This window comes from Lepidochelys kempii, chromosome 7, assembly GCF_965140265.1.
Source record: "Lepidochelys kempii isolate rLepKem1 chromosome 7, rLepKem1.hap2, whole genome shotgun sequence".
In the NCBI taxonomy this organism is placed as follows: domain Eukaryota; kingdom Metazoa; phylum Chordata; order Testudines; family Cheloniidae; genus Lepidochelys; species Lepidochelys kempii.
In genome coordinates this window covers 123,205,462-123,232,147 of record NC_133262.1, presented here as the reverse complement: position 1 = coordinate 123,232,147, position 26,686 = coordinate 123,205,462, and the positions used below count along the sequence as shown (strand labels likewise).

Genomic DNA, 26,686 nt, shown 5'->3' with positions numbered 1-26,686 from the left:
TTAGTGGGGGAGCCTTCCCCCAGGCATGTCCGCTTAGGAGACGGGTTGTGCCCATGGCCTTCGGACAGCGGCGCAAATTCCAAAACTTTGGAAAATTAAGTTGGAGCAAAATCGTGGCTTTGTGAAACCTTCTGCCTGGAGCTGAAGGATCCCTGCTGGGGAATGGAGTCCATGTGAATCCACAGACAGAGCTTCACCCACAGGGCTGGGAATAGCATCCACCCTGCCACAGACACATCTTGCAAAACTTCTCGCAGCCGCTGTGTTCTGGGGCTCAGGATGCCAGTGTCCCCTCCTGTCTCTCCCCCTTCTTCCTGCCTCTAGCCAGGTCGGAACTGAGCTGTGAAGCAGAGAAGCTGGGGAGAGATCAGGCCTTTGAGCACTGCAAGGCAGGATCGCCCTCCTACCGGATCATGCCCAGTGCTGTTCAATTTCAAATGACTCCAGTAACAGAGCTCGAAGGTCTGGCACGTCCCTGGGGAGAATGCCCCCTATGCTCAGAGCACTCCGCGTTCAGAAGATTATCCCGATGTCCCGCCTGCATTGCCCTTTGCTCCATTTCATGCCCCCTCCCCGATATACCACAGACAATGATTCCTCTCCATCCCTTGGGCGTCATGCCCGCCACGCAGGGCTGCCCTGTACAATGAGGCAGAGGTGAGCGAGGTCTTGAGAGTCCATCCTTTAGGGGGAGCTGCTTTACACATGGCCTTTGGTCAATCCAACATGGGAAGCGACTGCTTCTGCGGCAGGGAGACCAGCTCGGTCAGTTACAGATATTTCTTATGTCCTAGAATTTGTCGCAGAATTGTAATAGGTAGGGAGGGAAAGGCTGGGTAGGTGAGATCTCCCCTCCTATAGATACCTCCCCAAGAACCATCCATCTATGACCTACCATCCTTCCAGTACCTACATTCCATGGCAACTGTAGGATCCCAGGTGGTACAGTAGGACTCAGGACTAGGGGATGTTTTGGTGAGGCTGCTGGACACAGACAAAGCCGGTAGCTCTCATGGGTTTCTTGATCCCAGAGTGACTAATCAGTGCATCCCAGCGTCCCCACACACAAGGTCTCTCCAAGTCCTGTCCTTGTCTCCGCAGCCAAGGAAGGAACTGCTGACCGCTCCAGTGTCAGCTGCCAGGCCGCAAGGCAGCGTGCCCTACATGGGCAGCGGCTACAGATCATGCCAGGTGGTGCTGCGAGCCGAGCGAACGTTGTACCTGGTAGGGGTTGCTCCAAGGGTCGCTTTGTTCAAGCCCTTGAACAGAAGCCAGGAGTTTGCGTAAGCATCCAGCACCATTCTTACAGGCCTTTCTGTGCCCAAAATGACCTTAGAGTGAGAAGTGCTGCTCTCACCCAGAGGTGGCTGCATTTCAGTGGTGGGGGAAGTGATCCTAACATATTCCAGTTCCAGATCCAATTCTGCGGTCACCCTGCTTTTACATGTTTAACTCCGTTAACTTCAGCGGAGTCATTCCTGATGGACACCAATGTGTGAGAGAGGAAAATTGGGTCCATGGCCTATAAAGTGCTTTGCGATCCTTCAGGAATGTATGATGTAAATGTATGATGTAAGCTATAGTAGAAGTAGGGTTTTTACCGATGAAAGCTTATGCCCAAATAAATCTGTTAGTCTTTAAGGTGCCACCAGACTCCTCGTTTTTTTTGTGGCTACAGACTGACATGGCTACCCCCCGATACTTGATGTAAATGTGTCATTCTCGTTAAAAAGCATGGATTTCCTTGCCTGATGCTCTTGGTGTGTTCAACCAGGGGGAGTAAATCCTCTCTCCCCCCTTCCCTGGGGACATTCAGACAGGTCCAAGGTAACATAAAGACTGTGAAAGAGGCCAACAAACCTTCATGCTTCAGGACATAAACCAACCTCTCATCATGGGGTCAGGAAGGAACTATTCAGGAGGGTAGATTATCCCCCATCTGCCTATTGCAAGGTTTCTGTCACCTTCCTCTGAATCCAATCATGCAATGCCTACGTTCCTCAGCAGCCCAGGTGGCCCCAAGCCCTACAATCCCTCAGAGCTGTTGAGGTTGTGGCCTGAAGGAAACCAGAAACAGCTGGTTGCTGGGCTGGAGTGGTCTCTGCAACTCTTATAGGAGCACCTGGTGACACTGCCCTTTGGTTAGGGGTGTCATTTGGCAGGTGCTGGCATTTCAATCACAGCAGCATCCCCCACAGGGGTGGCAATGACCCCCTGCCCCAGTCGGTAGCCTTTCCATCTGCAGGAGGAGACAGGCAGCAGCAGCCGGAAAGGCGGCTCTTGACTCCCAGTCCCAGAGCCCATCCGTATGTCTGGCCAGCAGCTTGCCCGTCGGTGACGCTGTCCTGTCGGAGCGAGTGGCTGACGAAGCCCAGATCAGGCACAGCTGCTATGCAATGCACTCCCCTTCCTGCTGAGGCTGCAAGGTCAGGCTCTAACCCCTGGTGGGTTTGCAGCCCCTGCTGATCACAGGCTAAGTGATGCCTCTGAAGTGGTTCTCCCTCTCTGCCTCTCATCAGATGCTTCTTGACTAGGACTGTTCATCTGTCTTTCCTGCTGTTGCTCTCCTCCTGGTTAATTATTAGAGGTCTGCAAAAATGCGGGGCGGGGTTTGGATCTGAGTCCCGTTTTATTTGAGGATGGGTGAGAAGGGGTCACTTGCGTTTCTGGATTTGTCTCCTTGATACGTGTTTATTCAGCATACGACTTTCCCCTCCTGCTGTCTCCAATACACTGTGACGGTTGATTCCCCCCACGCTCCTGTTGAAGTCAAACCTTGGGTGGCTAGTTAACTGGTTAGCTTCCTTTCACCCCTGCCCCCATTTTCTTGTCTCCTGGGTGAATTCTCCAGCACCATGAGGAGGTTCAGTTGGCCCAGACGAGCCTCCATCCCGAGACCCAGTCGGGAAGTTACTTTTTGTTCCTGTAAACGTTTTTGATGGAAGTTACAATGTTTTTCTTTCATTTTTTTTTTATCAAAAATTGTCTTCCAAAGCTTTTGTGTTTTTCCTTGAAAATCCCCAAACCAAAGAACCTTTGGGGGTTTGTCGCCAAACGCTGGGGTATTTGGTCACTTGGGGAGTTTCCATGAAAGCCCCTGAAATTTCATAGAAAACTGACATTTCCAGTGGAAATTTTCATTGTGACCAAAAAGCCACTTTTTGTGGCGAAAACATTTTGAATGCAAAACTTGGGCCAGCTCTAACCCCTTAGGTTCGCTCTGACCCCACAAGGCTCAAACCCATGTCTTGCGGGAACCTTGTCACTGGGGGTAGTCCATGCTTTTCGGGCAAAGAGATGCAACCTAGAAATGGGTCTGCCCCAAACCCTGGCATGATCTAGATCCACATGGGTCTATCTCAGACCCCATTAAGCAGCCCCGAGGAGACAGAGGACTTTGCTCTCTGCCATCTGTCCATGATCAAGGCAAATATGATTGAATCTGACTGGGAAGATTTTCCTGTTCTGAAGAACTGGCTGGCAGAGTGCTAACGGGGAGTTAGACTGATTCCCTCCCCACCCCACCCTGGCTGCTCCCAGCCTGACCCCTGTCCATTATGTCATCACAACATCTGGATGTAGCTGTTGCTTTGGCTGCAGGCTGCTGGGCTGGCAAGCTGGGTGCTTGGCTTTCACTTGCCACCCTGGATGACCCCACAGCTACCCTGGAACTACCTGTTCAGGGCTTTTAGGCACCAGGGAAGGAAGTTTTGAATGGGTGACTGCTCTACCCAGAGGGGTGCTGGGCCAGAGCCAAAGAAACCTGGGCACCTTTGGAAATTGTCACCCAGCTGAGATGTGACGGGCAGGTCCAGCAGTAAGAAGCACATCTAGGCCTCCCAGAGGTGCAGGATGAGAAACGTCCACCCAGGGCTTCCTGTGTGTCACTTACATTGGCTGCTGGGTGGCTGATGAGTATTCTAGATATGCCCAGGTGGGGTGCCCCTGCTGCACTGGCCAGGGACCCAGGGGTGCCCTAATGCTACACTGAGCACAACGGCGTGTCAGTGGGCAGCAGCAGAAGGGTTAACTCTACGGCTGGACAGGATCCCAGGTGAGTGCTGAACAACCGGTTTTTAAAGTTACAACAAATAACTTTAATTAAGTCCCACGGCAGCGACTGATTCTGGGCACTGACCCCTGGATCAGGGGAACAGGGCCGGTTACTGGCTCTTTTAATGTTGAAGTGAATTTCGTGCTGGTGAAAGGGGCTGACATGGGAACCTAGGGCCTGCGATCTGCTCAGTGCATCGCATGCAACCTTCCCCCTGCACAAATCATGCACCTGAGTTCTCATCTCACCAGGGGCTGCTTCTAGGCATGATGGAGGAATTCACCTCGCCTCACCCACTCAGCCTCCAGCTCCTGGCTAACACTGGGCTAGTCCGGCTGCAGTTACATGGACATTACACTGGCTCAGGATCCATCCTCACCAGCCTTTCCTGAGACCCACCTGCCCCATCTGTGACAGCAGGGCCAACTCTTGGTCATTAGCGACCTGAGCTGGATTTGAGTGAAAACTTGTGAGTGGAAAAATTCCACCTCCCCTTCCCTGCACTCTTAATTGCAGAGCTGGCCGGCAGCACCTGTGACTCACAGGGCATATGTCCGTTCTTTCCTCAGCACCTAACGAGCAATAAATAAATAATCGTGGGAGGGATGTTTTATCTCCTAGACTCAGCTGGCATGTTCCTCCTGCACATTTCCTCTGCTCGGTACGTTGTGTCTGGTGTCTCAGGCCTGTTTAGAAACCAATCGCTTCCCGAGAACTGGTGACTTGAGAACAACCCTTCCCTGAGTATCAAAGATGCCTGGCAGCTCCTTTCAGGAGACTATGACAATTGCCCCTTGTTTTGATTCACCCTCGTTCGGTAACGGATTGTGTTTCTACTCCCTTTGATTTACCACCCCAGTGGGGACGCACTGAAGCCATGATTCTGGCTGACGGTCCTGTCTGCAAAGGATACAAAGTGCTCGGGTTCCTTCATTGCTTTTTAATGACCTCTTGCAAAGGACTTGGAATGGAGAAGGCAATGGAGCACTAAGGAAGATTAAAGAGCTGTGTTTTCTCCCCTGCTGCCCAGGAATATCCTGGCTCGGCAAACGTTAACTGCTGCGCGCTGTGTGTTTGGGGATGGCGGAAGGAGAAGAGCTGGTCTGATGGGAAGGGTTGTAATCACAAAACATTATAACACATGCCTCCCAATGCCTATCCACTTAGCTGCTCTTCCCCCTGGTAGTATCTGAGCTCCACGCACTCACTAATGGATTTGATCCTCACAGCTGGGACATATTTTCTCCATGTTCCAGATGGGGAAGCTGAGCCAGGGTGTGTCTACACTGCTCACCACGCCCATGCTCTGACTCAGGTTTGAGCCCAGGCCCCCCTTCCGTCCACACACACACCAGTCTGACTCGGGTCACTCAGAGCCTGGGACCTAGGGCCCTTCTTGGGGGGGTGGGTTAGAGCCCGAGTCCTGCTGTGACGTGGGTCCAAGCCCCTTCGGTTTGCACTGTGGACGCAGCTCAGGCCTCAGCCCCAAGTCCGAAAGTCTGTGTAGTGCAGCATGGTCATGTTAGCACAGTTGTGGGACCCAGGTCCAGCAATTGTAAACTGGGGTTAACAATGCAGTGTGGACACTCAAACACAGGCTGGGAAACACCCAGTCCACCAGCCCGGGTCCCCCAGACCCAGCCTACGCGACTTGCCCCAGGTCACACTGGACGCCCGTGGCAGAGGCAAAAACTGAACGTCGCTCTCTCGGATCCTGCTCGGGTGCCCCACCCACTGGCCCATCCCCAATGGCTTTAATCGCCATTTTCCATCCAAAAAAACCAACCAACCCCTTATGGTGGGAAATGTTCGGCCAGCTCAAATGATCAAGTGGGAACTTTAGAGCCGGACCCTTAGCAGCTGTACAGAACGTCAGGGGAGACACAGAAACCTACACCACACCCACTGTGGGTCTAGGTCCACCTCTGGAAATAGCGACAACCACCCCCCCTTGCTCTTACATTAGTGCTTGGCAGCTCTCAGAGCTGGTCAGTGTCACTACTTCCATTTTGTGGTGGGGGAAACTGAGGCACAGAGCACTGAAATGCTGCACAAGAATCCTATGCCAGAGCAGGGAATTGATCCCAGTCCCATGTGAGGGCCATAACCACTGAACCACCCTCCCACTCTCCTCTCCCTGCTCCTTTCAGCCCTGCCTCCCCTTCGCCCCAAGGCCCGGCCTTGAGCTGTTGCCATCAGCCATGGATCAAACTGGTTTAATCGGGGTTTCTGTTCCGGTTCCAGCCCACTGTACTGGCTCCCTCCTCCCCATCCTCCTCCACCCCTGTAAATGAATCATGCCCGTTATTCCTGACGGCTTGGAGAGAGGCCTGGGAATTGGGGGAAGTGAGGGGGGCTTTGGGAGCCATCACTCCAATCAAAGGCACCTCAGCGTGGCACATTCCGCAATCTAATGCCGGGGGAGAGGCCCAGACCTCTCCAGCTGGCTCCTTCTCAGGGATTCACAGGCTCGGCAGACGGCTTCGCCAGCCAGTCGCCTCCCCTCATCCTAGCCGCTTGATTTCCGAGGAGGCCAGCCCGCTCCAGGGCCCACTGAAGTCCAGGGAAAGTCTCCCCATGGTTTCAGGGAGTGTCGGGATCAAGCCCTGGGTTTCCTTTGAGTCACAGGGAGGAGGGGATGCTGGGCCTCTCAGCCAAAGTAGGGGTAATGGCCACCGGCTCGGCCAACTCACCAGGGACCGAACCCAAGCTAAAAGCATGAGCTAAAGCCCCAAGTCTCATCAGCTGGGGTTGAAACAGCCTGCTGCCCTGTGCAGATCAGGCACGGGGGGCGGGGGGGACCTGTAACACCCCCCACACACCCCCAGTGGGCACATTGCAGGGCCCACCAGCAGGAGTCTCTCCTCACTAGATCTTCACACCTGAAATCGTAATATCCGAGCTGGGGTCAGGATGCAGGGTGCGTTTCCAGGGCATGAAACTGGCATAGCTAGGGGGTGCTGGGGCAGGACAGAGGGGTGAGGCAAAGTTCGGGGGGGGGGCTGGACCAGCAGAGGGGGCTGTAGGTTGGGATCAAGGGGCATCGGCAGACTCTGGTGTGGGGGAGTCCAGAGCTGGCATAGCGGGGGGGGGGGGGCTGCGGGCTGGGATTGAGGAGCCTTGGGGCTGGACCAGCAGGGGGGCTGTAGATTGGGATTGAGGGGCATCGGCAGACTCTGGTGTGGGGGAGTTCAGAGCTGGCATAGCAGGGGGGCTGGGGTTGGGGTTGGGCTTGGGGGGCCCTGACAGGGCTAGATGTGCAAAGGCAATCTTGCAGAGCACCTGCGCACACCGGCCATTGCTTCCAGCCCTCGCCTTCCCTTGGATTAAATCGCATGAGTTTGTAAAGCGGGGGGACAGGGGGGATTAGCTCACTGGGAGCTGTGGCATTGCTCAGCGTCTGGTGGTCATGCAGAACTGCTGCCACTGTTGACTTTGGCCCCCCGACCGGGATGAGAAGAGAGGCCCGGGGCTGGCCCAGCTGCTCTGACTGCCGGAATTTCCTTCCCCTGCCAGCTCCACACAAGACCCTTTTATTTGCCTGGGTGGGTTTGACTCCGGAATCGGTGTCTGCATCGGCTTAAAAACCCCCCAGAGGTGCGAGAGAAAAGCAAAGCTCCAACCAGCACCAACATCCGTCTCGCTTTCGGGGGAGACTGCGGAGCCAGACCCTGCAGAGGGCCAGTACTGTGGGCCCAGGCCTGACTGGTGTCAATTTGGAGTAACTCCACTGAGCTCCGTGGGGTGGCTCCAGGTTTACACCACTAAGTCTGGACGCAGGATCTGGCCCTTAGCTTTCACTCAGGTCTTCCTCAGGCAAAATCCCTGTCACTGAGAGTGTGGCTGGAGGACACTGGGACAGAATTTGGCCTGGCAAAAGATCCTGCTGTTTGGAAACTTGGGGCCTCACACCCCTGCTGCCTGTCTTCTGCAGTGACAGCCGCAGCCCGGCTCCCTGTGACTTGCCTGATGGCGCTAGTCAGGGGGAAGGGGCAGATTTCAAAAGCGCAAGGGGCTGCAGCATTGCCAAGTCTTGCGGTTTGATCGTAAGTCTTGTGATGGGGGGAGGGGTGTTTTGCTTAAAGCCCCAGCTCCCGGAGTCATGTGATCTTGAGAATCTGTGCTTTCGTTTTACCCCCCAAAAGCCGTAGGTTTCTAGCCTTGCTGGTAGCAGAGAAAAGGTGGAAGATGTGACCCGAGTCTGACCCTGAGTGCCCTGATGGCCAAGGAAAGTACCCCAAACTGTATTATCTTTAGGAAAATTTCATGATGTTTTTGTGTGTGGCCTGACTCATGATTTGTGAACGCCTGGGGCTGGCCATGCGGAGAGCGGCTCCTCACTGCTATCGCAAGTCAGTGGGCGCTGGGTGGACAGCTGCCCGTCATGCCCCCTCAGTCCTCGCTCGGGCAGCGTCTCCATTCACCGTTGGGAGCGATGGGTCGATGCAGGCGCTCCGCAGCCGCCAAGGAGTTCAGGACTCGTGTGAACAGAAATGGTTTTGGGTGTCAGTGGACATGGAACTCCCGAAGTGCCAGCAGAGACCCCTTTGTCTGTAGCCCTCAGACAGCCCTAGCCAGGGGCCTCTTTGTGGGCAGGGGAGAAGCTCCTCCAGAGAGCAGCCCCACGCCCCTCCTGTCCCAGACCCTGAGCCCTACCTTCTGTGGAACGAGCCGAAGCCCCCGCCTGTTCCCTCAGGTGTGTGTAAGGGCAATAAGCGCGTGCTGGATTGTGTGCTGTGTCGGACCGGCACCATGTGCAGCAGGCAGCCTGGCATGCAGGACTCTCCTGCACTACATGAATTGTATCCCCCTGCTGCAGCGGTGTTGCCCCGTGGGCATGTTGCATTGTGGTCCAGTGGCCACACAGTGTCGCGATTCGGCTACTGTACCTCTACCAGGACTAGAAGGGGGGCCCGGTTCCATAAAGAACAGGGTGGAGGGCTGCACTGGCCATTCTACACGGGAACCTCGGACCACTGAGGCTAGGGACAGCCCTGGTGCAGTAGACTGGCCCTCCCTGCCCCACCCTCCCGAAGCCACAGCGTGGCTGGAAGAGAAGCAAATCCGTGCACGCACAAGAGGAGACGAAAAAAGGTTTAATAAACTGGAGAGAGAGTCTCAGGAGAGAGGAACCTTTCTGTGGTTAGGTGCTAACCCCGGAGGCTGATCACACCGCTCCGAGAGCCCGTTCCAGCTGCAGACACCAGCATGGCCCCAGGACTGCAGCAGGTGGCTAGAGAGCTGGTGACATGCAGGCTGCTTGGAATGGGGTGTGGTCGTCCTCACGTGTTAGTGTGAAGCCCTCGGTGTCGCTCTGTAGGGGCTGGATTCTGAATCCCATTTCCAACCCCCCAGCAGCGGCGACCAGCCTTCCTTGTTGGTCTTAATCATGACAGCACCCTAACCTGGGAAGTGAGTCCTTCTGCTCCTGGAGGGTCCAATAATGCTGGCATGGGGTGGCTCCCCATCTTAGGAGAGTGGCTCCAATCTCCCCAAGACCAAGGGACCAGTTGCACCCAAGGATTTCCAAAGAGCACCTCCTGGCTACATCCGTCGGGGCCTGATTTGGTCACCAGCTGGTAGCTGGACATCAGAGCAGACAATTAGTGGCATCCCCAGTTAGTGGCCAGGCTTGCTTTGTGTGGGGGTGGGTGGGGGTGTCTTGCACAGGCTGAGACTCTGATCGGGATCCCCATGGTCTGTTGGTACCAGGTGAGCCAGAAAGGAGCTTAGCCGAGCTCCTGTTTGCTGGGCCTCCATAACCAAGCCAACACTTCTGCTGAGCTGCTCTTTGCACGGCTCCAGGTGCCGATAGCATTCACCTCTCCTGGAAGCCACTAAACACCTAATAATCCCTCCTGCTGCCCCCTTCACCCAGCAAAGGAATGTGTTGAAAGATGACCCCCCCCACGCCCCAAAAAAGATCTCAACCCAAAACTTTTTATAGCAGAAGGAGTTTCCACGTGGAGGGAGAGGTCTGCTCAGGGATTCTCCCCAAACTCCACCCACAGAGGTTCACGAGGAAGGGGGCCAGGTGTCCATGCCTTGGACTGTCGTAGAGGAGGCAGGCTGGCGGATGACGTCTCCATCCTGGATCCCGACCTTGGTCCCACCTCCCCGCTGCAGCCGTTAGTAATAATCGTCTGACTCCTCGCTCTCCACGTCATCCTCGAGCCCGGGGTGCAGCTTGGGCAGGGACAGCCCCGTCATGTTCAGCTGATCTGAAAAGGCAGCACAGAAGCCAAGGGGTACAGTTCTACCTAATCTCCGCTGTATGGGTCCCAAGCCCCTCCACCTCTCTCTGCCCCGGGGATGGTTAACCCAACCGCTCGGTGGCATCAACACCCTGAATCCCAATAGGCCAAATCCACCCCAGGGCTAATCCCGCTGCCATCAGTGAAGTTTGATTAGTGCCCAAAGCCAAACACAATGTGGAGCTGCTTCTGCTAACTCACAGCAGCGGGTCCAAGCAGCCCAGTGGCTGGAACAAGGTGCAAGAAGCCCCCACAGTGGACAATGATGGAATAACCTGCCCCTGAGGGTGGCTTCTTCCTGACCCATCAGTGAGTGGTTGGGGATGCCCTGAAGCAGGCAGGTTTCTAGCCCTTCTAAACAAAAATAACGTATTCATTCTGATCTTGTCTAAGGGAACCAACAGCTGTGAGTGTTCACATTTCCTGCACGCATGCACCCACCCCTCCTCCCGAGCTCTCCTGAGCCCCACACGTATCCATCCTCCTGTACTTTGGCCTAAGAGTCCCCACTTGTCTGTAGGGGCCAAGAATGGGTAAGACACAGGGCAAGGTGTGTGTTGCGTCCCCCTCAAGTGGCTAAGCTGCTAGAGGATAACAGCCCACTGCTGCCTCAGGGAATGGAGTTCCTCCTTTAGCTCAGGTGGTAGAGTGCTGCTGAGGGCGGACCCACAACCAACTCCCCTGCCAGCTTCCTCTCCCGAGCTCCAGCTCTCCTAGCCGAGCTGACAGAGCTGAGCAGCGAGCCAGAGGCAGGGAAACCCCAGTGTAGCTTTATTGCTGATTGGGGAAGGCCAAACGTCCTGGGCACTTCGAGAGGACAGCAGAACCCGGCTCCCTGAAGCGGAGGTGCTGGCCGGGGGGCGTCTCACTTACCCGGCGTCAGGACCGTCAAGCTGGCGAGCGCAGCCACCTCCCCGACCCTATTCCTGGCAAAGCAGCGGTAGGTGCCCTCGTCCGTCACACGGACGCCTTGGATCTGCAGCCAGCCGGTCACTTCGTATTTCTGGGGGCCTCCCCTGAACTGGAGTCAAACACGTTCAGCTAGTGTCAGCCGGGCGTACGGCAGAGTGAGAAGCCGGCAGCTGCGGGGGTCCAGCTGTGGGAATCTGCCAGGCCACCCCCAGGACAGTGCCAAGGAAAAGGGGTCTCTCTTGGCCAGCCTCCTGGGGCCAACCTCCTTCCCAGTGTAATTCCAATGTAGCCAGCAATGTGACCCCCCAGGGTGAATTTAGCCCATCAGCATCAGCACAAAAGGCAACATGCCCCAGCCGGTGACGGAGACAGAGGCCTGGCATTGCAGCCCTAGGATACTGGCTCCCTCTAGTGGCCTGGTAAAGGTGGTGGCTCTACGCAGCTGGACTAACACAACACCGGGCCCTTGGCTGGCAGTCGCAGCTGTGCGGGGATTTCTGGAGGACGTAGGCGAAGGAAGAGCTCTTTAATGGTAACTGAGGCCAGACAGAAAGCCATGTTTCCAGGAATAGCCCCCTTGCAACACCTCTATCCAGAGACCCCCATCACAGCCGGCTGGGAAACGCGACTCTCTGGATCCAAACTGGAATAGGCCAATTTCTTTTCAGATGTGAAAATCTGAGGCTTTCTTTTTTAAAAAAAACAACAACCCTCAAACACTTAAAAGGGTCTGGGCAATACCCACCCAGCTGTCTGGTTTTCTGCTTGGGTTTCCCCCCCTCCCTCTGCATAAACAGGATACACAAAGCCAGAAGAAACCAATCGATCTCCGAACATTTATGTGTCACCCCTGCTCTGCCTTGCCTGGAAACCCAGGGCCTCTGAGCTGCCTCCAGGACTCTGCGCTGGGGAATAAGAGATGCCAAATAGAGGGAAGGCTGGAATTGCTCTTGATTACCAGTTCCATGACAGTCCAGAGCCATCTATTTTCATCCAGCATTTTTATCTGATCTGGGAACCACCCTTCACCCCCTTCCAATTATCATAGCATAGAATCCCTTCCTTCATCCCTGGTGACTCTTCCCCCAACTTCATCTGACCCAGGCACCTCCACCCGCCTCGTGCTGTCCTATCCCAGCAAGACACTGGAATTGCAACACTTTCAATGAGGCTGTAGGTGACCAGTGAAGCAGACGGCTGTTAGCCTGTAGTTAGTGGCGTAAGGTTACCAGCTTTCCAGTTCCTATCAGAGTCTATCTAGTCCGTCCCCAGTCAGAGGATGATCGTGGCAGGCCACATGGTCTCCAGTGCCTTGTACAAAAGAAGGCTCAAGTGATAAGGATTCCATCACTTATCTCTGGAGACCCTCCCATGGTCTAATGTCTCAATGAGAGCAAGCAATTCCTTGCAGGACTCAATTTTCCTTTGCATAATTTCCTCCCATTACACCTACTTCTGCCTCCACGGCCCACCCTAAACAATGCTTCTTTTCTCTATTGTTCATGATGCAGAAAGGTCATTGAGTTCCACCCAGAAGTGGCTGCATCTCACTGATGATGTGCAGTTTATTATTGTCTGGCACAAATATACCAGCTTCCGGGTGAATTCTGGTGAACAGCACTGAAGTCCTGAGAAAATCCCACAGCTGCGAGGGGCCCGGTGGAAAGCAACAGAAGGAATCACCTACTTCAGGAACCGGGGACGTGGCAATACTGAGAGATACAACAGCCCGTCCGCAGGCAGGAGGTGCTGAGGAGAGAGGTAGAAAACACTGCCCCACAGCTCAGGGCAGGCTTGCTGTCCCTCCAGCGAGCTGGGGTTTCCTCTGACGACAGGGCGACCCACCCCAGCTGCCCGGAGCTCTGATCCAGCAGCTCACCTGTACAGAGATGTGGGGGTCATCTCCCGGCAGCAAGATCTCTGCGCCGTCCTTCCTCCACTCAATGGACGCCATGGGGTAGGCGAAGACCTCACAGCCGAAGATCACGTCCTGCCCGGTGACGTTCCACACGTCGTAGGGAGGAGACAAGATCTGGGGCTCTGGGGAAGGAGGTGGAGGAGAGAGAGATGAGATAAGGGACCTGTTGGTTCAGAGGATTGGCCAGCCCCTCGCAGGCCCAGCCGAACCCACGTGGGCTTGGCGCTGCCAGGGCCCAGCCCCACAGCGGAGCGTCCGGTTGGGAGATACGTGCAGAGCAGGAGGTCCGATCTCAGGCTGACGGAGACACTTCTGTAGCGCTCCTCGGGGCAGACGGACATACCCCAGCCCAGCATCCCACTCAGACAGCAGCCATACCAGGACAGGGCCCGGTTCCTGGGCCCGGTTCCGGTCTCTCACCACTGGAGTCATTCCTGATCAGCCCAGGCCTGATCGCTGCCTCCTACCCACCCCACGGCTGCTGGGAGCGCTCTGCACTTCATTGTCTGTGCCACCATCTCAGCACACCCCGAGGACCACCCTTGGCTGGCCGGCCCCCTTCTTTTCCCACCTTGGTGCTCTGCCCATTCTGCATTTCCCCCCAAGTTGTGCCCACGTTCCCTCCATCTGCCCGGCAGGGGGATGGAGCCCTGATGCGCCTTCGTGAACATCCCTCTTCCAGAGACGGCCGCAGCCTGTTGCTTCCATCCCAGGCCAATGCACCCGCTGGAGGCAATGCCGCTCCCGGCTTCAGGACCATTTAATTTGGAACTAGGGGCCGTAACAACCCCACTCAGCCCCAGAGACTGGGCATCAGTGTCTACTTGTGAATGTGTTATCACCGCAGGCAAGGGAATCTTTCCTAGCCGCTAGGCCAGCGGACTGGGAGTCCGGACTCCTGGGTTCCACTCCCAGTTCTCCCAGCCTGGCCTTAGGCAAGTCACAACCTGTCAAGGTGAGGAGATGGGTGCTAATTCACTAGTGAACATCTGTAAAGTGCTTTGAGATCCTCAGCCGAAACGTGCCAGGGGAGCAGGCAAAAGTCCAGGGTGGAACGAAAGCAGAGCGATTTGAGGAGCGGCCGTTCGTTAGGATGGCAGCTCAGCGGGTGCCACTTTCTCATTAAAGACCTTGTCGGTCTTCCCAGCCTAAGCCCCTGTAACAAGGCTTTCAGCAAAGTCGCCACACACTCAAAGCATGCCCCTCACATGCCGATCATGAGGCCAGACAGACTCAATTAGCCACCCCACTGTGTTACCTTATTGCAAGCTGTTTAACCCCTGCAATCATCCAGTGTTCTCTGGCCCTCTGAAACAGACCCTTTACCTTTGTCTTCCCAGCTACATTTTGCCCCTCTGCCTCCCCGCCACATGCTGGCTTGCTTCCTGCTGCACCAACAAACCCAAAGGTTAACGAATCCTGAGTGACCTCCCGCAAAATCAGGGGATTGGCTTCATGCTCATTTTGAACCAGGAGTCAAGGCTTGGCGTTTTTCATTCGCCTTTTGCATTTCGAGCCTTTAAGCTTCATGATTTCAGGCTTTTGTCTGCAACCAGAAGGGCTAGAAACTTGCATTTAAAAAAAAAAAAAGAGAGCTCAGATTCTCCCAAAATCCTTTGACTCCAGGAGCTGAGGCTTTAGGAAAGATACCAAATGGCATGAGAGCTGGCAATGCTGTAGCTTCTCTGGCTCTCCCAGCTGTAGCAGACAAGCACTTACAATAATCCCTAGCACTTTTCATCCTTAGATCTGAAAGTGCTTCCCAAAGGAGCTCAGTATCAATTATCCCCACTGTACAGCTGGAGAAACTGAGGCATTGAGAGGGCACCCGGTAAACCAGTGGAAGAAGCAGGAGATGAACCCAAGTCTCCTAAGTCCCAGTCCCCTGTCCAATAGGCCACACTCCTACCCAGTCACAGGGAGGTAAATCAGGGATGTTATAGGGTTACTTGGTCCCACCTCAGTGCAGAGACTGGACTAGATGAACTCTCAAAGTCCCTTCTAGTCCGACATTTCTCTGATTCTGTGTGCAAGGATCTTTCCAAGCACATACGAAAGCTGCTCCCACCATACATATAACACAGGATAATAGTCACAGTAGCCTGTGGGCAGCCTTTCTGGGTAGAGCGCCGAAAGGGGGAAAAACGTGGTTAAAAACGTCACCAAAAAGAACTGTTTTTGCCCTGTGTTTCCACCCTAACCAGAAGCTCAACTGATCACTAGGCCCCATTGCAGACCCGAGGGGTTGAGGTCACGGTGGAGAAGCACCCTTTCCCCCCGACAGCTCGTCCGAGATCATGGTGGGGGTCTCAGAGACCGCGACGCCTTGGTTTGATGCGTGCTGCACTCTCCAGTCCTGGGGGCTCTGCCCGCTTGTGAAGACAGCGGCTGTTTCGGGCTCTGCCTCGCTGCAGGAGACGGTGCTTTGGTTCTTTCTCGCTGTTGGTTTGCTGAATCTCCAGCACTAGTGGGACTGAGACTGAAAATACAGCGTCCAGGCAGAAAATACAGCTGCAAAATTCAGCGTTGGATTTTGACCCCTTCCAAACTGTGGGATGTTGCGGGGGGAGTTTTCCAGCTTATCTCGGGCTGAGCCATGACACCAGCACACTTGGTACCATCCCTGCCTGGTCTGGTAGTGCGAGTTCTCCAGGGAAATGAGATCATCAAGCCACCAACAGCTCCAGCCAGGAAATGGGGAAGAGACGCCCGCGGGTGCTTTCTCGGTTTGTTTGTTTTAAAAATTGTCTGACGCATTTAAGAGGCAGAATAACATCCCAGCAGCAGCCTGGGGCTTCTCAGTCACTTCTCCCTCCAGCGAAGGGCAACATTCTTCCAAAGCCACAAGGTTTGGAAAGCGAACTTGTTAAGTACCAGCCTGGTCCTCTAATCCCCCGCGAGAGCCTGCTGACCACAGAGGAAAGGGCCCAGCAGGCTGCCCAGCCCAGAAACCTCTCAGTGCAGCTATCTTAGGGGAAGTGAGGGGGGCACGCCCCCCCAGCACAACCTCACAGGCGAATTATGGGAGAAGGCGTGTCTCAGCGGCACCTCCTAGCCCCCGGGGGACAATTCGTGTTCCTTCTCCGAGGGGTGACATCAATAACACGCAGGGTCTCAGCTATGCCAAGGCTCCTTCATGTGACTCCAGCTGCTTAAAGGAAGAGTGAATCCCCCAGCCCACATGGCGCCGGCACCTAGGCATAGAGAGCATGTTGGGGGCACGACTGGTGCACACTCGACTGCCACTTTTCTCTGTGCCCTCAGGCCCTGGAAAGCAGATGTAAATTAGAGCAACCCTGAGGCTCCTCTAAATTACTTCCAGGACCAAGCAGGCTCTAGAATGCAGGAAGCATGAAGGTGGCTTAAAGCCACCACCTTACTCCTACCCCAAGTGCAGGAAAGGGGGAACTGAGACTCTCAGGGTTACTTGGTTAGCTACAGCCCAGGTTTCATGCCAGGCCCTGCATGCACTATTAACTCTCCAGGCGACCTTGCAGAGGACGAGGGTGGGGCTGCTGCATCTCTCCAAGACTGGGGGCTTGTCTCTGCCACATACGATGGGAGGGGTTTGGGAAGGGTTGAGGGTGTGTGCAGGGCAGGGCAGTTTTCTGAAGAGGCTGTCGGGGGTGGGGGGTTAGCTTCTGGTATTAATTTTTGTAGCCTGTGTCAGGGGCTCCCACAATCTCAGATCGGCACCTTTATTAGTATTTTTATAAATCCAGCTACCTACCTAAACATGCTGAGGACTGACACAGCTGCAAGCAACTGGAAGAAAAGTCAGTTATTTGCCTCGTTCAGAGCTTGCAGCCACATTCCTGTGGAGTATCCTTGCCAAGGAATTAGATCTTACAAGATAAAGCACTTCAGAGGGAGGTTACTGTGACGGGAATAAGCTGTGAAGCAGTTAGCATATTTGGACATGTAAGGGGCTAACACTAGGTTTCAGAGTGAACACCTCACTGCACCAAACAAGGGCAGACCCATCTCTTTCTTAGCAGGATTGTTTCAGTGTCTGTCTGCAGGCTCAGGCAGGCAGCAGTTCTTTCGAGGTTTTCTTCACAATAAAAAAGGATAGAAATGGTAGGTTATTTAATGAAAGCAAATTTGACAGAAAATACTGGAAATAAAAAAAAAAAAAACCACTAACCCCAGGCTATAGTGTGGAATGGTGTATATTTCTTCTGTCTCCTTCCAGAACCTACCCTACAAACTAGAGATGGTTTTTAAAAAGTAAATTAAAACAAGTCAGAAGACCAGATTAAAGCAGCCCAAATTCCCATTTCCAGAAGCAATTGGAAGATCCCAGAAAGACTGAGGGGTGGGGCAGCTATTTCTGTTTGCAATGACAACTGAGGGTGAAATAAGTCAGCTTGATTTAAAACTAGTCAGCAATGAAACCAAGAATTTGCTAACAACTCTCTGGAATTTTCACATGTGTTTTGAGTGTATTAGCTTCTGAAAACCCCCAGAGATCTTCCCAGAAATTCTTGGCAAAGGTCCCTGAAGATTTCCACTAGGGACTATTTGCTGTGCTACACTGGAAAAGCAGGACAGTTAAATCACTGCTCTGCTACAGGCTTCCAGCATGACCTTGAGTGTGTCACTTCATCTCTCTGTGCCTCGGTTTCCCATCTGAAAGAGACCTACAACTCCCATTGTTATTGGGACTCCTGATCTGGCGCACGGAATGTACCCCTGGATCTTTGGCTGGCATGCAGGGGAAGGCTGAAAGAAAGGTGGTGGAGGGGAAGGGGGTTTGACACCAGACACTACCTGATTCACAGGGTCCCTCGTGGGCCACAGTAAGATTTGCCTCGGGATGGGCATGAAACACCTCCTGGAACTTGCAGATCTGGGTGTAGGTCTTCCCATCAGAGCCACACAGGGCCTGGCTGGAGAGGCAAGCACACTGCGGCTCGGGCACCTCGCCCTTCCGGAGGTCCCCCGTGTCCAGCTTGCACTCCAGATGGTCCCCGCACTTCCCGTAGAAGTGATTGGTGTTGTCTAGGTCACAGATCTGCCCTTCCAGGTTGGCACACTCCCAGCAGCAGTCGCATGGGTCCCGCACCATGCCTGCCAGGCATCCCCGGGGGGTAGGGCATTCCTCTGGGTTGCAGTCCGAGCAGCTCTCTCCTTCCTCCAGCAGCCTTTGCCAGCCGCGCTGCAGGTAGTCCGGGGCACTGGGCAGCGCCCCGCAGGGCCATGTCAGGGCCCAGCTCAAACACAGCAAGAGAAACAGAAGTTGAGAGGGGGTCGGGTTGGCAGGTTTGGACATTCTCACGGGCTCTCTGGGTCTCGGAGTCTGGTCGCCACCATCACTTAGACACTGGACCCCTGTGCAGCATCTCCCTCTTCAAAGCCAAGAAGTCATTAACGTCTGCAAGGAAAGAGAGCTAGGTTAGTGGCTTACTAGAACACGGAGATGTTTTTGTCTGGGGAGGCCCAGAGCATGGAGCAGATCTCTGACCATTCAGACATTTGGGTCTGATCAGCATCCCACAGTGTCCCATGGGTCTTCTCCAGAAGGAGAGAGGGAAGGAGGAAGGGCCCCTGTGGGAGGACAAATGAAAGTGTGGGGGTTTGGAAGAGAGAAGTGATAGGAAAGGTGTTTTATTCCCAATCGTGTAGCAGGAGCATGGATCCAGTGGTTCTCAGGAAACCATCAACAGCGTATTTCCTTTCCGGGCGGGCGATGGGCTTTCATATTATTTGAAATGGTTTGGCCGGCCAGCATTAGCTGTGCAGGGCACCCCCGGGGTTCAGCCACCGATTTATTTTGATTCAGGCAGAAGGGCCCGTTACAATCGCTAGATCTGACATCCCTCCTCGCACAGGCGTTTCAGCCGGGGGTTCCTGTCTCCAGCCCAGAAACAGCTGGCTGCACTACAGCGTGTCCTTTAGGAAAACAGCCAACCTCAAATTAAAGACTGCAGGCCACAGAGAATCTACCACATCCCTGTTCCGGTGGTTAATCCCCCTGCCTGTTAGAAATGTGCATCTCGTGGCCCATCTGAATTGGATCATTTCTGCTAGATGAAAGCATCTTCTGCCATTGGCCATCTTCCCTCCGCCCCTGCCCTGGGCAGGGAGCTGGATCTAGTCGTGGTCAAGTTGCCTCTTAATCTTCCCTTCAGTAGGCTAAATAGATGGAGATTCGTGGCGCTGGGAGGGAGTGTGTTCTACTGGTTAGTGCAAGCGACTGGCAGCCTGGGCCCGTCACTGCTGAGCCTCAGATTGCCCACGTGTGACACGGAGATAATGCGACCTATGGGTGCTTCACCTCCCTCCTGGACAGGGTGCATTGGGGCTGCGAGCCTGCTTTGAGATCACTAGGGCGTGGCAGTGTTCTCTTAGGATCAAAGGACCCAGCTACTTAGGTGGAGGCAGTTGCCAGCCTGGGACATGGCAAATTAGAGAAGCAATTCCTTCTCCCCCAAGATCACAGAGACACAGGAGGGCCCCCAGCCACCCCAGCGATGGGTGTCTTAAATGTGCCTCGTCCGCTGTGGTTTTTGGAGGTGGGAGTGGGGCAGAGGGGGCGTTCCCCAGAGCCACACACCTGTTTCCATTGACTTCAGTGGGAGTTTATTGGGTGCTCAGCACCGCTCAGACAGCAGGTCCTTAGCTGGGTTTAGCTGCAAGTGTGTCCTGCACAGGCCTGACCACAGAGCGGACCCTCTCCACCTCGCTCTCTGTGTCCGCTATGCGCACCCTACCCCAGTGGGATCTTTAATCCAGATCTCCGCGTTCCCCAGGCAGCAGCTGAGAGCCCCAAAGGGGAGATGCATCCCGCAGAGCCACGCTGAGCTTTCGTCCACCACAAGCAGCTGCTCTTGCAAGAATCGATTACCATCTCCTCTGTCCCCATCCAACCATACCCAGAGGAGCCGGCTGGTTCTGCAGGGACGGAGCTGGTTCATCTCTAGACAAAACCAGCTGCCAGGAGCAAAGCCGGAACGCTGCTCCCAGCTGAGCAAGGCTTTTCATTCTCTTGAGGTTCCCTGTGCTCTGACTTTGCTGCACCCCACTTTCCCTTGTTGCTTCCCCCCCGACAGCTGGCCAGATGACCACGCGGAAATGCTCCCATCCCCTCTGAGGCACTCAAATACTTGCCACGGTGCTGAGGCTGAGCATGCAGAAACTGGGTGCCTCAGGGCTTGTTCTAAGTCACGCCCAGCTGCAGAGCCCCCCACAATGCCTTTCCTGGGGGTCGCCAGGATGCAGCAGCACTCCAGCCCCACACGTGCCCCCTGTGCGGTCCCTACAGCTGATTCCTGAGCCTCCTCTAGCCCGAGGGATGCTGCAGGTGCTTTGCCCTGTGCTTTGTTTGGCATTTTTGCAGCTGGTGGCTTTGTCCTGCCTGGCCCAGTGCTTCAGAGGGGAAAAACTCAATGCAAATCACTCTCTCTAGACTCCAGACGGTCCCCTCCGGCCCAGGCCGGACGGCAACTTCCTCCTGTTCCCCAGCGAGTGCCCACTCTTCCCCTTCCTCTAGCACCTCCTCCGGGAGGATCTCAAAGCCCTTTCCAAGCATTCATGGATTAACCCACCTCACAGCCCCATCTCAGACTGGGAAGCGCTATCCTCCCCACTTGAGGGGGAGGCAAACTGCAATGAGCGGGAGGTATCCCAGGCCCTACAGCAAGATGACATCAAGGAGCAGAGTCCAAGAGTCCTGGCTCTCAGGCCTCCTGCTCTGACCACTAGACCACACTCCCTTCCCAGAGCTGTGAGCGCAGAACCCAGGAGTCCTGGCTCCCAGGCCCCTGCTCGGACCTCACTTGCTAACCGGAGCTGAGAACAGAGCCCAGGCTCCCAGGCCCCTGCTCCGACTGCTAGGGCACACTCCCCTCCAGGAGTCCAGCACAGAGCTGGCAACTCCTGAGTCCCAGCCAATAATCCTACCTAAGGGCAGGACAGTGAAAAGCTCCTTGTGGCTGGCCTGGGTTGGGGAGGGGCCCTGCTGTTCTATCAACACCCCCCGGCCATAAACAACATCCTGGGTCTCCAAAGCCCCCCCACAGCTGTGCGCCCCCCCCCCGACACGCCCCCTTCCAGAGGCCGGATCCGAGCTCTTGCAGCTCCGCTGTGACCCGAGCCGTCGGGGGCGAGCACCCGCTTGCTCCCCCGGGCGCTGCAGGGCAGGCTCCCCCCGGGGACGATGGGGAGGCCCCCGTGCGCTCCGGAGCGGAGAGGCCGCCAGGCAAGGGGCTGAGCGCAAAGGCCTGGCTCCGGAGCGGGAGCGCCGGTTCGGTCCGGGTCCCAGCTGGGTCGGATCCGGTTCGGCCGGTCGCAGAGGCCGCGTGAGGCGCCGGCCGCCTTTGGGGGTGAAATCGGCCCCTCTCCAGTGCCAAGAAGGGGGCGACACTTTGGGTACCCCGTGGTCCCCGGAGCTGAGCGCCCCGGACTCCCCGCTCCCGCGTGGGCGCAGCAGCCCGAGTCCTTACCTGGGGGGGCGCCGGGGGGCTGCGCTGGGGGGCCCCGCCGGCCGAGTGGCTTTTCCAGCGGGCTCGCTCGCCCCGCTGATGTCAGAGTGAAACGTGACTCCCCGGCCGGAGCCCGAGCGCTCAGCGGCTCGCCTGGAGCCCGGCCCGCTGTAACCGGACACCCCGCTCGCCAAGCGGCCCCTGGCTGGGGAGACCGGCCCAGCGCCTCGGGGTGGGAGACTCGGCCCCGGGGGGAGCTGGGCGCCTCCAGGAGAGGTTAGGAGGGCTAAAGAGGGGCTGGGGCTCTGGCCTGGCACCCGGGCAAGCCAGCTCCAAGGCCCTGTTGGCATAGGGCTAAGGCCAGAAGGGACCGTGATCGTCCAGTCTGAGCCCCGGCCCATGGCAGGCCACAGACGCTTGCCCACCCCTCCCCAGGTGTGCAGCTGCTGGCCCCGGGGCTCAGAGTTGTGCTAACACTGGCCTGCCCCATGCAGACCGTCTGACCCGGGGCTGCGGCTTGAGATGTGTACCCCCTGCAAACTGGTGGGGCTGAGACCCGAGTCGCAGCAGGACTCAGGCTCTGACCTCCCCAAGTGGGGTCCTAGGACTGGGCCCTGAGTGCTTGGGGACCTGAACCAGACTGGTTTGCGTGTGGACAGAAAGAGGGTTGGGGCTCAAACCTGAGCCAGAGTCCAGGCCTGGTGTGCAGTGTAGACAGACCCCCCTGTGCCTCAATTTCCCCAGCAGTACACTGGGGATAACAGCACTGCCCTGCCTCATGGGGTGGATAAATATGGTAAAGATAGTGAGGTGCTCAGGTAATGAGGGCCAGGAAAGTACCATAAGGCCAGTTTGCAGGTGGGATTTTAAACCAGTGTAGTTAGACTAGTGTATACCTGTGTGTGGACGCTCTTTTGTCAGTTTCTGATCAGCTTACTTCACTTTAGGTCAATGGGGAATTGGCTCAAGCTAAATGGAAACAAGCTGCTCTTAAATCAAACCAGAGCATCCAGCCCGCAGAATCTGTTTGAATGAAACTGATTTAAAAATCAATTCAAAGGACACCAGTGTAGAGAAGTCCGGAAATAGGGACAAGGGCAGTGACGGGGGGATGGGCCTTAGCTGCAAGAGGCAGAGTTGATTCCCCCAGTGCCTGGGGCACTTCAGATCCAGGTTTTCATCTCTAGCAAACACCAAGGAGGGACAGGCCTTGCTTTGGGGGATGCCTGGCAGTCTACCCAGAACTTAGGGGGTGACACTGGGAAAGGGGCCATGTAGGCTAGTGATGCGGGAAGGGTCCTGCTCTGAAGATCTGTGGAACAGTCTGCCGAGGGAGCCCCATGGTGGGGGACATTTCAAACAGGACTGTTGGGAGCAATCCTGCAATGGGACATTGGGCTGGGCCTGAAGAGACCTGGGGTCTTCTCCCAGCCCTGCCACTGATCTGCGGCGTGACCGTGGACAAGTCCTGTTATGGCTTCATGCCTCGATTTCCTCATCTGTAAAATGGGGCTGATGAATCCAACCTCCTTTGTCAAGTGCTTTGGGATCGAGGGATAAACAATTCTAAGTTGTTATATTAATTGTCCAGCTTCTCTGGTTCTTTGGCTGCTCACTCGGGCGTAAACCCAGCACTCTGGCTGCTCTTGGGGTACATATCACAGGCCGGCTGCCACCCTCCATGGTACTCCATGGGGAGAGAGTTCAGGGGTATGCCTCGCAAGATCGTTTCAGCCAGAGTGGAACAGGTTTCTGGAACCTTTGAGTCATGTGGTTTCTTTTATTACATTGGTCTGGTTCTCCAACTCCCGCTCCACATTTTCCCATTCCCATGGGTTTGTTCAGTCAGGCTGAGAATTCAGACGTGGTTTCTTATGGAAAATATAAGGGTTTTAGCCTTCCGATCCCAGCTTTTCTGGCCAAAATTCCCACAAAAGCCACCAGCCACAAAGGTGTTTTTCCACCCGCTTTGCATTCCGCTCTCTTCCCCCTCCATGCTCTAGTTACTGCCGTGGGCTCAGGGCCCCGCAAGCTGTTCTCTTCCCCAGGCCCCCGGCCAAACACAGCCCAGCTCTTGGGCACTCAGAACTACCCTCCCTTTAGATGCGCAAGCAGCGAACGCTCGACTCAGATCCGTCCCAGCAAGCTGTGTGCTTCAGAGCAGCTCCACCCCTGTCAGACAGGACAGGGATGCCCCCAACTTGGCAACACAGAGGGCTGCAGTGGCAACTGAGGGTCTTGAAGACAGCACCTGTATTTAAATGTAACAACAGGCAGCAGGGCAGCAGCATGGTTTAGTGGGTATAGCAGGGGGCTAAGTATCATGAGTCCTGGGTTCTAGGCCTGGGTCTAGTCACCTCCCGCTCTGTGCCTCAGTTTCCCCCTCTGTACAATGGGGCCATCTGGTGCTGTGTTTACACATAGCAGTGCTGCTCTATCATCCTAGAAGCAACTCATGCCAGGAGTGCCTGCAGGGTTTGAGATGTTCCCACAGCAGCTGTGCAGAAAACGTCTGGTAGCAGATGAAAGAGCATGGGGGAGGACAGGAAAGTCTGGACTCCCTCCCCCTCTGGGGCTTCCACCAGAGCCGGTCCATGGAAACCTCTGAAGGAAATAACATCTCAGATAATTCCCCCAGGTGACAACCTCAGCAGCTGATCGTCTGGACTCCCTCCCCCTCTGGGGCTTCCACCAGAGCCGGTCCATGGAAACCTCTGAAGGAAATAACATCTCAGATAATTCCCCCAGGTGACAACCTCAGCAGCTGATCGTCTGGGCCTCACTGATAAATGCATCAAAGGGAAAAGATCTCCATGAACTCCGGCGCCCAGACATCCTGCCCAGCTTGTAGCCTTCGGTCCATCACACGCTGTTTTCTTACCACGGCTCAGAGAAATCACTAACCCTTTGGGTGTCTTTAATCCCAGTGCACCATGCACCTCCCTGCCCAGGATCCCTCTCCCAAGCTATTGGGGGTAGGGAGAGGGCAGGGTTTCTATAATCTACATCCAAGCTGAAGCCTGGCGAGGCAGACAGGAACATATACCCAGGTGGGATCAGTCTAAACACCTGCCGGGACCAGAGGCCTGAATCGCGAGGGCTCCTGGTGGGGGAAGCAAGATGGGGCCCCGAGGGGTCAATATTCCTGCAGCAGAGAGAAACAGGAGGTAGCTTTGTGGAGCCTACGGGGGAGCCAGACATGAGAGCCTCTCGCCTTGCTCCAGAAGTGCCTGCATCAGAACAGGTGGACAGGAGCAAAGGGTGGGCGGGGGGGGAGGGTGCACACAGAAATAGCCCCCTCCCACCCTCATCTTGGAGCCGCGCTCCGTGTGCAGCAGCAAGAGCCTGCACTTAAAGCCAGACGGCAACAGAGCTCTAATGACAGGGCTGGGGAGACGCCCTGGGCTGCCTGTTAGTTTGCTTTGCTTTCCGGGCCTGGCCCGACGCCCCTCAGCAGGCAGGAGTGGGGAGCCGAGGGCTGATCTCCCTCTCCCGATGGGCACCCCAGGAAGTTGTTCGTTCATTTCATTCACACGACCAGCACCCTCCCAGAGTCCTTCCATTCGGGGGCTGTTCTTTTGGCAAAGGAGCTGATGGCCGGGCATTTCCCTCTTCCCCGCAGGGCGTTGCCAGGGCCTGCGGCTGGTGATTATGGGACTGTGCGTGGCTGCATCCAGTGGTGAGCTGGGGCCGGTTTGCTAGAACCGGTTGTTAAATTTAGAAGCCCTTTTAGAACCAGTTGTTCCGCGAGGGAGAACCAGTTCCAAAAGGGCTTCTAAATTTAACAACTGGCCAAAAGTGGCACCTTAGGCGCCGACTCCATGGGTGCTCCAGCCCTGGAGCACCCACGGGGAAAATTTGGAGGGTGCAGAGCACCCACCGGCAGCTCCCCGCCCCACCCATGACCACAGCTCACCTCCGCTCCGCCTCCCCCCCTGAACCCACCGCCCCGCCCTGCTTCTCCGCCCCCTCCCCGCCGGCTTCCCGTGAATCAGCTGTTCGCGCAGGAAGCCGGGGCGGGCTGAGAAGCAGGCGGTGGCTTCGCACTCAGGTCCAGGGAGGCAGAGGTGAGCTGGGGCGGGGGGTCGTGAGGAGGGCCACCCGCGCCGCAGCAGGTAACCCGGGTGGGGGGGCATGCAGGGGAACTGCTCCCCGCCCCAGCTCACCTCCGCCACCCTCGGCCTGAGCGGGAAGCCGCCGCCTGCTTCTCTGCCCTCCCAGGCTTCCCGCCGAACAGCTGATTTGCGGGAAGCCTGGAGGGGCGGAGAAGCAGAGCAGGGAGGTGGGTTCAGGGGAGGAGGTGGAGCAGAGGTGAGCTGTGGTCGTGGGTGGGGCGGGGGGCTGCCAGTGGGGGCTCTGCACCCACCAAATTTTCCCCGTGGGTGCTCCAGCCCCGGAGCACCCAGGGAGTCAGCACCTAAGGCGCCACCTTTGATGTGATCAGTGGGGGAGCGTAGCTGGGGGGGAGCAGGGGGAGTGGCCGCATCAACACTGGGAGGTGGCATTCCCAATCCCCTCAGCTCTCCCACGGATCTAAGCAGGGAGGGGTCTGTTCAGTGCTTGGATGGGAGATAGGGTGACCAGACAGCAAGTGTGAAAAATCGGGACGGAGGGTGTGGGGGGGTAATAGGAGCCTATATAAGAAAAAGGCCCAAATATCGGGACTGTCCCTATAAAATCAAGACATCTGGTCACCCTAATGGGAGACAACCCCTCCCACACGCACACACACACACAACACCCCCAAGGCGATGCAAGAAGCAGGCGGATGAATCGGTATGGGGCAGGCCTCTCTCTGAGCCTGGTGTATCTGGCATGGTGCTAGGGGGCGCTGTTCTGCTGGAGGGGATGTCATTTGGAGGAGGGGTTAGACTGCTGGGGTCTTGACCACGAAGGTATCGAATCTCTCCCACAGCATGTCCCCCCGGAGCAGGAATGGGGGGTCCTGAGCACATTCCCTCTGAGGTGGTTCTTAAAGCTCAGTAAGAGCCTTGCAGCAAACCCCCCCCCCCGAGTTTTGTTACCAGAGCTGTTGAGTTTGGCATGTAACTAGCCCCCGCCTGCAGCAGAGACAGGCCAGCAAGAGACCCCTGGGCTAAGCTGTTCGTCCTCAAGGTGCACA

The 26,686-nt window shown here is 55.9% G+C and overlaps 1 protein-coding gene across 1 annotated transcript; it reads right to left on the bottom strand.

The window, feature by feature from the left end:
* Positions 1 to 9,133: 9,133 nt before the first annotated feature.
* On the bottom strand, positions 9,134 to 21,705 carry KAZALD1 (Kazal type serine peptidase inhibitor domain 1). The gene is made up of 5 exons (XM_073354981.1): positions 21,586 to 21,705; positions 17,912 to 18,515; positions 13,100 to 13,260; positions 11,182 to 11,329; positions 9,134 to 10,275 (listed from the first exon to the last, which is right to left on the bottom strand). The coding sequence occupies exons 2-5, from the start codon at positions 18,411 to 18,413 to the stop codon at positions 10,184 to 10,186; spliced, it is 903 nt and encodes a 300-aa protein (XP_073211082.1). The 5' UTR covers positions 18,414 to 18,515; positions 21,586 to 21,705; the 3' UTR covers positions 9,134 to 10,183.
* Positions 21,706 to 26,686: the final 4,981 nt, after the last annotated feature.

Bases quoted from the DNA above. Each gene is read 5' to 3' on its own strand.
- KAZALD1 (XM_073354981.1), bottom strand. From the start codon at position 18,413: ATGTCCAAACCTGCCAACCCGACCCCCTCTCAACTTCTGTTTCTCTTG. The intron at 13,261-17,911 runs GTAGTGTCTGGT...CTCCTTCCCCAG, and splicing joins CGAGGGACCCTGTGAATCAG to AGCCCCAGATCTTGTCTCCT. The intron at 11,330-13,099 runs GTGAGCTGCTGG...GTTTGACTCCAG, and splicing joins ACCCCCACATCTCTGTACAG to TTCAGGGGAGGCCCCCAGAA.